At 44.4% G+C, this 14,452-nt stretch overlaps 1 protein-coding gene across 1 annotated transcript in view; it reads right to left on the reverse strand.

Annotated features, from left to right (window-relative positions):
* MDFI (MyoD family inhibitor) overlaps nucleotides 1–13,214 on the reverse strand; it is a 47,408-nt gene extending 34,194 nt beyond the window's left edge. Inside the window, exons 1-2 of the mRNA XM_081010158.1 lie at nucleotides 12,707–13,214; nucleotides 12,241–12,345 (exon numbers count right to left, since the gene is read on the reverse strand). Of these exons, the coding sequence (XP_080866284.1) occupies nucleotides 12,241–12,334 (94 nt within the window). The 5' untranslated portion in view covers nucleotides 12,335–12,345; nucleotides 12,707–13,214. The remainder of the gene's footprint in view (nucleotides 1–12,240; nucleotides 12,346–12,706) is intronic.
* Between the last annotated feature and the right edge of the window lie 1,238 nt (nucleotides 13,215–14,452).

Raw genomic sequence — 14,452 nt, forward strand, 5'->3', positions numbered from 1 at the left:
CCTTCCAATATTTGAAGATGGCAATTACATTGCCTCGTAGTAAGTCTCTTCCAGGCAACCAGAAAATGCAAGTGTAGTGCTTTGAATGCAGGAAGGCACCATGCAAATACTGTATTAGTAGTAGTAGTAGTAGTAGTAGTGGTAGTGGTATTAAAATTGACAAGTTCCTTCAGAATCTGTTCATGACAATTTTCGCAGACTCCATCTTAAACATTTTATAACTGCTTTACTCGTCTGCTTTAGTTCAGTTTGGGCTGTGACGAATCATGGCAGAGGAAAACAAACACAAAATAAGCAAGGTCAGAACAAGCAACCGTCCCTTTTACAGCACTTAATAACCCATCTTTGGTTCAGGCCTATCAACACAGATCAAGCCAGGGAGCCTTTGGGTGGAAAGAGCACAGCCTGGAACCTAGCATGCATGTGGTTTTACAGTTCTGGGAAAGAATGAGAATATAAGAATATGAAACTCAACAATGCCCCAATGGGATGCTGTTTGGTTTCTGCAACTAATAGAATCTAGTCAGGCAATTTCAAAGGAAATCCAATTAGAAATTAGTGCAAGAATGCAACGCTTAAGCAGCAAAGAACAAATCCCAGAAGGGGAATTTATTTGTTTTGCTTTAAAATTGGAACCCTGGAAAAGGGCAAAAAGCTGCTTATTGTTTCTCCTCTGACTCTTTCAGTTTATTATTATTTTAAACATATGCAGATATGTCACAAGTTGTAATGAAAGCTGAAGAATAGGAATGGCAACTCATGAAAGAAAATTCTGGTATGGGGGCGGTTGCACGACTCAAACTGGATTTACTAGACCCATATATTTTTTTAAGCAATATGAACTAAAGTCACTTCTGGGGCTCCTCTGGATTAGGGCCCTGAAGCTTAAGCTTCATGAGTTTCATAGTAGATCCGCCCCTGCTGATGATAAATATGTGCCATTAAATGTCATGTCAAAGGTATGAATGGAAAAGCTGGACACAACATATCTATATTGGTGAAAATATTATCAAACTGGGAAACAGTCAAAATATAAATTGATTTTTGATACATTACCTACAATACCAGTCTTCTTCAGTGAAGAGTAAGGATACTAATAGAGAGTTTGTAATTACAGTGGTACCTCGGGTTAAGAACTTAATTCGTTCTGGAGGTCCATTCTTAACCTGAAACTGTTCTTAACCTGAGGTACCACTTTAGCTAGTGGGGCCTCCTGCTGCCACTGCACTGCCGCCACGCGATTTCTCTTCTCATCCTGAAGCAAAGTTCTTAACCCGAGGTACTATTTCTGGGTTAGCGGAGTCTGTAACCTGAAGCGTATGTAATCCGAGGTACCACTGTATGGGAACTGTGTCATTGTAACAATATTATGGAATGCATCTTTTTAAAAGGACGGAGAATTTAAGATGGTAGTATCTGTGATTGTATGGAAAGTAACAACAGATCTTTGTTATTTCATTGTTTCCACAAAAGGCACTGTAGCACATATGTGAAGATGGGCTGCAGAGGAACTTTGAAAAGTTTTTTTATTGACTTTTCTCAATAGTGCATAGTTTGTTACACAAAGAGGTGACTGTTAAAAAATTCAAAGGTTAAAACTTAAATGGAACAATACGTAGGGGGAGAAAACTCATGAAAAGTGAAACGCCTCATTTGCTAATGAGATAAGCTAATAAAAACAGCATAAGAAATGGCATCTTACCCCTTGTTAAGATAAGCAAGTTCAATATGGGAACGCCAGACAGCACACTGGCCGTATTCAAGATGCACTGCCAATGACATGCATATGCAGTGGAGGGGAGAGATTATTTAGGACAATGGAACAGAAAGTATTAGAAATAAATCTTTATAATCATTACCTAAGTCTCCAATTTGACTTTTGCTTGGGTTTATAGAAGACTTGAGGCAAACAGAACATCAAGAAATGGTGACCAATTAAGTAATAACAACAAGAAATAAAAGTATACAAGGAATAGAAACAGAATACCGTTGGAAGGTTCTCAATCAGTATAATGGTTAAAAAAGACTTTTCAGACACCTTTTATTATAGTTAAATATATGGCAAGATCTCATGGCAAAAATAAAAAGTTTAAGGCTGCAATCCCATACCCATTTACACAGGAGTAAACCCAGTTGAACTCAATGGGATATACTTCTGGGTAGACATATATAGGATTATGCTATAAATAAAGTAAAAAAGCTATTAGAATAAAAACAGTTTGAAAACCATTTCATATAATCACTGTTTCCCTAGAATCTCATTGTAAATTGAAATGCATCCACTTATGATGAAGTTTAACAGATACTCTTACCAATGAAATTATTGATAACTTCTTTTTCCTGCAAGCTGGAATTTTTCTGAGATAGATATCCTTTTTAGGAATGACTCAATTAGGCAAAAGGGGCGTGGGTCAGAATAGATGCTTTCTGGCACAAAGGCTTCAGTTAAGTTTTTAATTTATGATTATTCAGTGCTTTATGAATTTTGTCTTATAACCCGTTTAAAATATATGGAGAAGCGATGAAACAATGCAAGATTAAGTTGGGGGGAGAAACCTACTTTGTTTTAGGGCAAAATAAAAATGTCAAGGCCAATGTGTGATTTTTAAAAATGGTTTGTCTTTTGATACAATTTTGTACAGTTTATGGGTATGAGTGGCTTTATTTGAGGAGGTTTAAATCTGCAGTTGCCAAAAAAAGGGGGGGGAGGCTGCCCCACATTAATAAGTCAATGAAATTCCAGGTTTCTATGTAGAATTCATTTTGACCAGCATACATGGATACATACATGGATATCATTACAACAGCCTAATCTTCACTAGGATTTTCACATGGATTAGTTTAACTCTGATTAAAGCATATTTTCTCCTACTGGGACTTGGAAACACAAACTTCAATAAGCCAACCTTCAATCAAAGCTCTCGCAGATTTAAATAAATGCTGTCCCAAAATAAATTCAATTCTGCGTGCATTACGAGTCACATTTGTATTGAGAAAGTTAAACAACAGATTAGTCTAATGACACCTCTCACGTCAAGGGGCAATCATATATACACCTACCTGGGAGTAAGGCCCACTTAAGCAACAGAGGACTTACTTCTAAGTAAGCCTGCATAGGAATGCACTGTGGAATGCAACTATTGACTACATCTGTGACTGCATCAGCAGAATGTAGCCAATTTAGAAAAGCAGAATTGGACTATGGTCAGGAATGATGGAAGTTGAAGTTCAACAGCACAACGTTGGGGAGGCTGATCAAACCCAATATGGCTGCCAGCTGCTTTACAGTTTCTTTGGAGGTCGAAGGCTAAACTGTGGGAGCTTCTTCGTGAAGAACATATGCTCTGTCGCCAAGCTGCGTTGCCTCTCCCTGCTCTCAGACAGTATTCTGACTGTAGACATGTGTGATCAGAATTTTTTTTATGCTGAGATTTTGCTTTCCCCCTCTCCCTCACTCCCCATCAGCAGCCAGCAGTTACTGACATCCCCATTCCAGCACTCAGCCTTTCCTTTAGAGAGACAATGTCCGTTTGCACTGGCACAACACGCTCAACCAGATACTGCCTGGAAGGTTCCATCTTCAATAAGACAAGGAAAAACATATCCCACGATGACAAGAACAATCTCGGTCAGAGGGAAAGAATGAACTCAGCTCCTCCTTTGCCGCACAATCACTCGACTTGCCTTACATTTTCCTGTTTTCACCTGCCACTAAATGCTGGGCAGAGCCAAGTAGCCGACACATGAAATTATGGATTTAATATATCAAGGAAGGATCTCCATGTGCAGAGGGTTGTGCATTTTAGGCAGCACAATGAACTGAATGGAGGCCACATCAGCACTCTGCTTGGCTGGGCCAGTTGAACTCTGAGCAAAGTATCAGTGGAGCACTCTTGTGAAAGATGCATTGTTTACAACTACCCAAGGGGATGGGCAGTCCAGCTAAGTTAGGATCTGGACAGAATTGCTTTCAAACCAGCACGATGCCTCAGGGCAAATTTGCCAGGAATGATCAGAAAGCTGCTGCTTATGCCCACAAGAAGTTAGTGCTCCCTGCCCCACCCCCCTGCTAACGCAGAAGTGGGAAGCCACAGAGCCATTAGCTCGGGCGCCAAGAGAGCGATGCAAGAGCAGGAAGCTAGCCATGAAACAAACTTCTGTGGGCCGAAGGAAGGTGTATTGTTTCCTGGGGAAATGTGTGCATATCACAATTTGGACCAGCCTTCCCCAACCTGGTGACCTCTAGACATTTTGGACTCCAACTTCCATCAGCATGTATCGTTCAGCAGAATATTTGAAACAGGAGCCTACACAGATAACAGTGTTGCAGACACAGGTTTTCCATGTGATCGACAGCCCTGCATCCATGTCTATACACATGAAGGTCTGCAGGGATGAATACTGCATCTCTCCCACTTCTACTGGCAGGAGCATCCCATGAGCATCTCCACTCCAGGGCTGGAACCATCACAGAAAACTTAGTGAGGAGGACCCAAGCCTATGTGAGGAAAAGTGGTATTTCCAATAAATAAACAAACAGCTAGGACCAGGCATCCATCCAACGGAGGCATACACAGTATGTGTAGAATAGGAGTAGCCATCCAGACATCATGAGACTCTGACTCTTATAATACCTAATAATAATAATTATTTATACCCTGCCCATCCGGCTGGGTTTCCCCAGCCACTCTGGGTGGCTCCCAACAGAATTAAAAGCACAATAAAACATCAGACATTAAAAACTTCCCAAAACAGGGCTGCCTTCAGATAGTTGTTTATTTCCTTGACATCTGATGGGAGGGCCTTCCATAGGGCAGGCACTACTACTGAGAAGGCCCTCTACCTGTTTCCCTGTAACTTCGCTTCTCGCAGTTAGGGAACCGCCAGACTCACTGGGAATGATGGAATTGGAGAGTTCAACACTATCTGAAGTTTTCTACCTTGGTGTTGAGTAACCTGTCATTCACCTCTAGTCTCTTTTACAGCAGATATACCCCTAAAAATGCAAAATGCAATGAGTTCCCATTTCAGTTGGGCCATCTACACGTTACTACAGCTCCATTTTCTACACTATATATTTAAAGCAGTCTCATGTCACAATAAACAGTCGTGCCTTCACCCAAAGAATCCTGAGGGAGTTACCCTGGAAGAGGGATAGACCTTTTAAGCCACTCTAAAAAGTGTAGCTCTGTGAGGGGAATAGGACAACCTCACAACTCTCAGCACCCTTAACAAACGATAGTTTCAATAATTCCTTGAGGGAAGTCATTTTTGTTTAAAGCAGCATGATACTGCTTTGAATGTATACTGCAGATGAGGCCTCAGATGACTACCACCTTTACGTTCACACATAATACACAAACCTTGGATCTTGCGTGCTAGAGATAAAAGGTATTTACAGGTTACCAGAGATCCCAACAAGGAACCTCCAGCCTTCACATGTTTCTGTGAATGCCATCATCTACCAAGGAAATGTCCAAATGATGTCTAGACATTATTTATTAGCCATAGTCAATGCATTTCTGTACTGCATTTTCAGCAATATGTTTGTGCTCAAAGCAGTTTAGAATATAAGCAGCCTACAAATATCTAAAGAGCTGTCACATGGAAGATGAAACAAGCTTGTTTTTTCTGGCTCCAGAGGCTAGGACCAGAATCAATGGATTGAAGTCACAAGAAAGGAGATTCTGACGACAACAACATTTATACCTTGCCCATCTGGCTGGGTTTCCCCAACAACCCTGACTAAACATCAGGAAGACCTTTCTGACAGTAAGAGGTGTTTGGCAGTAGAACAGACTCCTGCGAGAACTGGTGGACTCTCCTTCCTTGGAGGTTTTTAAGCGGAGGTTGGGTGGCCGTCTGTCATGTATGATCTAGCTGAGATTCCTACATTGCAGGGGGTTGGACTAGATGACCCTCGGGATCCCTTCCAACACTACAGTTCTGTGATTCTATGATTCTACAATAATAGTACATAAACATAATACATAAAAGTTCTGTGAAAGTCATTGAAAACACAACAAAAAGTGACTAAAAGGCTCAATAATAATCAGCTACTTTGAAGTGGGCAGCTGAACTGTTTAGTGAAGCACTTTTGACTGGTTTCCAGAGTTTTCCTAAACACAGTTGTTGGAAATTAAGGCAAAGTTTATCTGTACTAAACTTGTTAGAGTGAAGAAAAGCACAGCATAGGACAGGACTGAGGAACCACAGGCCTGTTAGATGTTGTACTACAACATCCATCATCCCTAAACATTGGCCATGCTTCCTGGGACTGATGGGAGTTGTAGTTCAACATCTGGAGAGCCACAGGTTCCCCAGCCCTGCTGTTGGGAGAATTTAGTGCTTTCCAACTTTCAGTTCCCTTTGCTGCTTCTCACACTACCATCCTACTGGTGGCTTGATAGAGGGCTTGTATATTCAAGACTAAGTGCTTTAAGCTAATGACTTGAATAAAGGAAGGACCAAGCAGTACAGACGTTGAAGGTCCATCGACACAATGATTATGAAGGAAGAGACAGGCTGAATCTATTGCAGTACAATCCCATCAACTCCCACTTCATCTGCACTAACGAATGCAGAATAGCCAAGAGTATGGCTATTATTTGTTTTCTTTTAGACTTTTCAGGATTTCTGGTGTACCACTGTCTTACACACAATACTAGGCCAGGGCTGCAATTGCAGAAAGTCCCACTGTATGTAAAGTGACTTACTTCTAAGACTTGCTTGAGAGTAAGCCTATGTAGCAATGCAGCCTTGCACCCCCAAGGCTACACTTACTCATTTTGCTCAATAAGGTTTGCTCTCTTTCTGGTAAGTGTCTGCAATATTGCATTATGGCCAAACTAGATGTTATGCACAGGCATGTGTGACTGTACCTAAATGGTCCTTTTTAAGAAGCAAAAGCCCCTTTGGAGTAGGGAGGTGTTTAGGCTTTTCTTAAACCTTCCTGCTTACCCCCTGCTTGTTTGTCAGCTCCCCACTTGCAGCTCATGAGTTCCAAACGGAGGAAAACACTCATTTAGAACTCCTTAGACAGGAAAGCTGGTGCAGGGGGCCAGGGGTGGTGAAGAGAAATAGGTGCTTCACCTTTTCCCCAGCTCTTCTCCAGTACCAATTACCAGCCCCCAAAAGCAACTTTTCTAGCTTAAAAAAATAGTGTAAGAGTAGATTTGGTCCTTAGTGTATATATTTAACACATACATGAACCCAGGAGACTGTCATTATCTTTTCAGAATTGCTATCCACAATTGGTGCTCCGACTGGAATTCGGTTTCCCAAACCATTCTGCTTGCCCTTGTGTTCTAAAGCAACTTTCTCATAGATTTCTTGCGACTGGAGATATATGCTTAAAAGTATGTAAGTAACACCTGGTGAAATCTCAGAAGCCAGAGGAGTTGCTGAATATTTTCCAGTAGTCGGAGTCCAAGTCTTAGTTTCCTGTATAGGGGTTTGGGGTTTTTTACCCCTTCTAAAGACTAATAGACATATGAAAAATGCAAATGTGCTCAATTTGCATAATTTAGACAAAGTTACAGAATTCTGCTCTCTGTGATACAGGATTTGGGTTATTCTTGCACAGGATTTTGATATGCATACACTTATTTGCTCCGACCTGCCTGCCGCCTCTCATTTTGGTTAGGAATGGTTTGTGATATAGAATAATCCCTGAATCAGTGTTGAAAGTGGGGTCAGAAGATAACATGCAAGTACTTAACTGGGGAGTTATAGGTTTAAAACTACTCCTTAGTTACTAAATTCATTTGGCGGCTTTGTGAAGTGATTCCCTGGAGATCTCTTCCAGTACATCTGATCCTGATAGGACATACAAGAATACTGGAGGGCTTCTGTCTACACTGCTCACCTGTATGAACTGTAAAAGGTAAAGGTAAAGGGACCCCTGACTGTTAGGTCCAGTCGCGGACGACTCTGGGGTTGCGATGCTCATCACGCTTTACTGGCCAAGGGAGCTGGCATACAGCTTCCGGGTCATGTGGCCAGCATGACTGAGCTGCTTCTGGTGAACCAGACCAGCACACAGAAATGCCATTTACCTTCCTGCCGGAGCGGTGCCTATTTATCTACTTGCACTTTGATGTGCTTTCGAACTGCTAGGTTGGAGGAGCAGGGACCGAGCAACGGGGGCTCACCCAGTCGTGGGGATTTGAACCTACCCAAGTCACTCTGGAACACAGAAGCCATTCCTCATGGCCTTATGCTAAGTAAGACCATTAGATAATCTAGCTCACCAACTACAGCATTTCTTCTGGGTTGCAGATAGGGGGCATTCCCTGATCTACCAGGAGATACTGGGGGTCGAACCCAGGAACTTCAGCATACAAAGCTGATGCTCTACCATTAGGCTATGACTGTCTGTTCCCCAGAGGGAGGGTGGAACATCTTTTCACATGCCACACCATCCCTGCTCAGTTTAAGGGATGGGGGTTTGCTGCACTTTTAGCCTAAAGGACCAAATCAGAAGGCACAAGGAAATTCCTGAAATCCTAAACTAACATCATCATGAAGATATACGTGAAATGAAAACATTCTTTGATGTGTTCTCATTCTTTGGGGGACAGAAGGGATAAGAGGAAGGAAAACACAGCCAATTCACCCAATCGCCATGCTCAAGAGAGGACACCTTCTTCCCCAACCCTCCATGGCTTATTTATTTGTTTACTGTATTTGCCTGCTGCTCAATGATGAAAAGGTTATCTGGATGGCAAAAAGGGAAGAATTAGGAATAAAAAAATAAAGGCAATAACCTAACATTTAAAAAACAAAGGTAACTGTGTTGGCTCACGAGGAAAAAACAAAGAAACCTCAAATCCACAGCTGGAAATACCTTTATTTATACAATCATACCTTGGTTTTTGAACAGAATGCATTCTGGAAGTTCATTCAACTTCTGAAATGTTCAGAAACCAAGGTGCGGCTTCCAATTGGCTGCAGGAGTGTCCTTTGCAGGAGGCAAAGTTCACAAACTGAACTCATCTACTTCTGAGTTTGCGACTCGGTTCCAAGTTGTTCGTGAACTAAGTTGCTCGAAAACCAAGGTACGACTGTATTACAAAATATGAAAACAGGAGCAAAAGGTAGCCCCAGCATAACAAACGTACATCAGGACTACCAGTTCTCACAGGCCTTAAAATGTCCAGAATCTCAGGGCATCATAGATTATGTTTAAACCCAAGGGAAATAAAAAAGAACATCTTCACCCAGTGCTGATCAGATCAGAGGGTTGAAGCCACTTGAGACTCTAGTCTGGGGAGGACATTGTATGCCTGAGGTGCTTGCTGTTCACGGCACACTTGACATGGGATGCAAAAGCTGCCACCTTAAAACAGTGAGTCCGACAATCCGCTGGTCATGAGCATGGAAGGGGCAGGGACAAACACAGGCAAAGGGGGTGGGTCTCATGCATTGACCCCCTAAGAAAACAGGCAGAAATCCATGTAGGTTGAGGCAGTCATGCAATCACGTCACCCCACATTCAGGTCCTGATTTCCCAATACAAGCTGGGAATTTACCACACCTTTTTTTAAAGGTCACTACAAAGGTTTCATGGTTCACTTTTGAAGAACATAAACTATTATCTACGAAGTTTGGGTGGAGCTCAGATGCCCATTCAGCATGACTTCAATGGAAGGGCCTTAGGCAAGCTATTCCCTCAGGCTCCATACTAGGAATGGGGAGACTCAGATTCACATCCCCACTCCCTGGGTGACCTTGGGCCAGTCACAGTCTCGCAGTCTAATCTTCCCCCACAGGGTTGTTGTGAAGAAGGAAATGTTTGGAAGATAAAAAAATGTCAACATATAAATGACACAAACATGATAATAATACAGACCAGAGGTGCCATCTTCTCAAGATGATTGAGGGGGCCCATGCACAATGTCACAAAGAGCATGGGGATGGAGCTGGACCCCCTCTGAACGTTGAGGGGGCCAGGCCCCCTTGAAAAACACACTGGGGGGGGGGCAAAATTGGCATGTATGATACAGACCTACCTAACTAGGGTTACAACCAAATCAAAGCACACACAAGGCAAGTAACCATATATAGTCTTTCTGTGTTAATCCCAGCCTCTCTTCTGTCTATTTTATCTTCTGTATCTGGTTTTAGATTGTAAACGTCTTTGGATAGAGACCTGTCCTCTTGTCCTCTGCAAAGCATAGGCACAACAATGGTACTCTATCAGTGGCGTAGCGTGGGGGGTGAAGGGGGGGCCGGCTGCACCGGGCGCAACATCTGGGGGAGGGCGCGGAAGAGACTCGAGTGCTAAAATCCACGGGTTAGGGGGCGCAAATTACTTGCCTTGCCCCGGGTGCTGACAACCCACGCTACGCCACTGTACTCTATTAACAAAGAGTGTAGATGAACTGCTACAAACACTTCAAGGTAGGGTTTTGAGGGGAGGGCTGTAGCTTTGTGGTAGAGCATCTGCTTTGTATGCAGAAGGTCCCAGGTTCAATCCCTGGCATCACCAGGCAGGACTGGGAATGTCCCCCATCTGAAACCCTGGATAGCTGCTGCCAGTGTAGACAATGCTGAGCTTGATGAACCATACAGGCAGTTTCCTAAATTCTTATGGCCTTAAAATCATGAATCATTTTGAGACCTAACCATCAGTCAGCCATCAGGTTCAATAAAAAGACAGTAAAAAAGGTAAAGGGGACCTCTGACCATTAGGTCCAGTCATGACCGACTCTGGGGTTGCGGCGCTCATCTCGCTTTATTGGCCAAGGGAGCCGGCGTACAGCTTCCGGGTCATGTGGCCAGCATGACTAAGCCGCTTCTGGCGAGCAGCACACAGAAACGCCGTTTACCTTCCCACCTATTTATCTACTTGCACTTTGATGTGCTTTCGAACTGCTAGGTTGGCAGGAGCAGGGACCGAGCAATGGGAGCTCACCCCATCGCGGGGATTTGAACCGCCAACCTTCTGATTGGCAAGTCCTAGGCTCTGTGGTTTAACCCACAGCGCCATCTTGGAAAAATTGGTATTTGGTTACTGCACAGCCAAAAATTCACCCATGTGCCCAACCACAGCCCACATTCCCCCAATTGAGTTTTTATAAACGAGTTTCCAGTATTGTGTGAATCAGTTGCAGCTCAACAGGTCAGCAGTGCCAGGAAGGGGGCATCTCCGTTGAATCCTCTCCAGATCCTTCAAAAGCAGTCTGCAGCCAAGGCTGCTGCAGGGGATACTGGAATGTACACTCCTAACTGCAGTGTACACAGCCCACTCCCCCCACCCCAGTTACAGAGCCCGAAGCTAGATCTGTTGAAAGGATTAGATGGAACAAAGAAGAAAACTCTTTTCCTGGCTGCAGCTCGGTCTAGAGGATGTTATTAAATTTAATATGATCAGGACTCGAAGTGGGGGAAAGGGGAGGGGTGGAGGAGACCAAATCCCACAAGGAGTTGGCCCCGGGCCCAGCAACACGCGATGCCTGAAGGAAGACAAAAGTTCTTGTGAGAAGCTCGGGTCCCTACACACCCCAGCCCCCAACGCCTGCGAAGTGTTTACAGTCCTGCAAAAAAGAGAATGGCGCACGAGAGAAAGAGGCTTTGGAGAGAAAAAGGAAATGATGGGCTTCGTGCTGGATGAGGAGGGGAGGAGGAGGAGGAGACCCTCTGGCACGCAAGCCCCCAGCAAACGCGCTGTCGTGAACGCCCTGCGCTTCTGCAGGGGAGGGGGAGAGAGATCAACGCTCACATCCAACCCGAGAAAGAGCCGAGGCGCTGGGAGACTCGCGCAGCTCCAGCCCTGTGTGCAGCCTTCGAGGAGGAAAAGTCACACGCACGCACGCTGCATGTATGTGCGCGCGCACACAAAAGGAAAAGTCTCCAAAACACACATGCTGGGCCAGCGCCTTAGTGGATGCGGCGTAAATCAAAGCGTAATGGGGGGCGGGGGTGGAATCTGCCTTGCCAGACTTCGGATGTTTGCGCGCACACACACTGGGGGCCAGCTGGCACAGATCACAGGAGGCTTTTTGCAATATTCATACATACTAGCAAAGTTTCGACATGGGAGGTGGGGGAGGGGGACGGGGAGGGAAAAAGTCTCTTTTCTCCCCCTGGAGTTTACCATTCTAGAATCAGGCCCACAGCTAAACGCGCGCGCACACACAAAATCCACGAGAACCTAAAAGCCGCCCCCCCCCAACTCCCACCTACAAGTATCGAGGCAGTTTGTAAGTTTCGGGAACAAGCGCTCTCTGTGCTTACCTGCGCTGGGGGATGGGAAGGGCGCCGGATCCACCTGGGGGTCTCCATGGAGCGAGTCAGAGCGGCTGGACGGCTCGCTTCTCACCTGGGACATCGGACTGAGCCCTGCGAGAGACGCCACACGCAGAGAAAGAGACACACAGAGAGAAGCTCATTGAAGACGCTCCCTCCACCGCCGGCCCACAAGGCGCGCTCTCTCCCATGGAGATGAATCAGCCGTTTAGGTGGAGAAACCGCGCCGCGCCAGCCCAGGCGCCCTCGGTCCTCTCGCCCCACAACCTACCCCAAAGGCCATTCCCCTTCGCGAGGAAATCCGAGCCCCAAATGCCTGCTCTGGACACCTTTCCGCCCCTTGCCAGCTGCATGCAGGAATTCAGCAACACCTCTCCCTCCCTCCCCCTCTCCAACACGTCCCCCCACCCAATAAATCGATAGGGGAAGGGTGGAGAATTGGAAAAGAACTTACTTTGGGGGAATCGTTTAACGGCGCTCCCACAAGCCGAGGGTCATCTTACTGTCTTCTCCATACAAGTTTCTCTCTCGCTGCCAGCAATTCAGCCCCTTTTAAATTGGGCTCCAACTCAAAGCACAACTTTTGGCTCTCTGCCCCGTTATGAAGAGTCTTTCACACACTTCATGAAAAATGGGGGGGGGGGGCGCGCTTTGCTTCACTCCTTTATCTCCGCAGCTTGTCCTTTATTGCACTGTTTGGTTGCAAATGGACAAGTTTCTGCCTCTCCCCCTCGCCCCGTAAGCTCTGCCTCCAGCCTCTTCCACAGGAAATTGCATTCAGCCTTCATTACTCAGTTTCCTTCAAGCAGGAGATATTTGGAGTTCAGGCAACCTATAATAAATTGCTTGGCGCTAAGGTTTCTGGTGGTTGTTGCTGGGTTTTTTTTGTTTTTTAGCAGCAAAAGTAAACAGATGCGCGCACACAATTCCACAAACCCACTTTCCGCAAAGTTTGTTTTTTTTTAAAGAAGAGGGAGGGGCAAAGTGAAGCCGATTTTCGCACTCCTGTGAGGGAAGTACCAGAACCCTAATTTACATGTGGCACATCTTCAAAGTAAACTTTTGTGTCTGCTTATACACCCAACTTTTCAAAGAGTAGCAACAGTGAGACTAAAATCATATCAAAGGCCTGTTGCCAGTTTAAAAAAGTAGGGGGGCAGTTTATTCCTGTCTACACACCAGTGTTTTACTTGTATTAATTAAGCCTCTGTTGAAAATGATAACAATCATTACTATTACAGCCGTACCTTGGTAGTCAAATGGAATCCATTCCGGAAGTCCGTTTGACTTCCAAAACGTTCGAAAACCAAATCACAGCTTCTGATTGACTGCAGGAAGCTCCTGTTTGGGTTCCAAAAGAATGTTCACAAACCAGAACAATCACTTTCAAGTTTTCAGGAGCTAAAACGTCACAAGTTCCAGGGTGTTTGGGATCCGAGGTATGACTGTACCTGCACAGGCCCTGCAGCAGATTCTTGTAGCGAAGAAAATAACCCCAAACATTTTTACACAACTTTTGCATGTATGGTACTGCTGGACTCTTACTTACAGCTTATCTCACAAGCAACCCTTGATTTAGAAGTTGGCATACCTTAAAGCAAGGATGGGGAACCTTGGGCCTGCCAGATGTTGTTGGACTACACCTCCCATCATCTTTGACTATTGGCCATTCTGGCTAGAGCTGATGGGACTTGAAGAGCAACAACATCTTACAAGCCAATGGTTCCCCTACCCCTTTGTCTTAAAGCGTCAGAGCAGCAATCGAGGTGAATAGAGACCACTCAGAGAAGAGATTAGAGAGATTTTCTTACAGACACACCCTTTTGGTAATTTTTCATTGTTTCATGTTGCAACATTTTCATAGAAATGAAAAAACCGGCCTGGTTGCCTCTCCCACCTGACTTTGTTTAAGAACTAGTCACATGGCAGGCGCAGCTGAGACAAGAGACGTAACTGGCATTCTTTGCTTCCCCATTACAACTTTGTTTTTTTGTTTTTTTTAATAAGATATTTATTAAAGTTTTCAAAATTTTACAAAACACACAAAAAAGAAAAAATACAAAGTAAAAATATTTAAAAACAATTCATTCCTTCCATTACCTGACCTTCATTTGCTTATTTCCAGGACCTCCTCACACCTTCCTTTTTTGTATTCCAGTTCAGTTATTTCGTTCAGCAAATCCCTCCCCTCTTTATATAT

The sequence above is a fragment of the Podarcis pityusensis genome, assembly GCF_964106645.2.
Source record: "Podarcis pityusensis genome assembly, chromosome: 6".
Lineage (NCBI taxonomy): Eukaryota > Metazoa > Chordata > Lepidosauria > Squamata > Lacertidae > Podarcis > Podarcis pityusensis.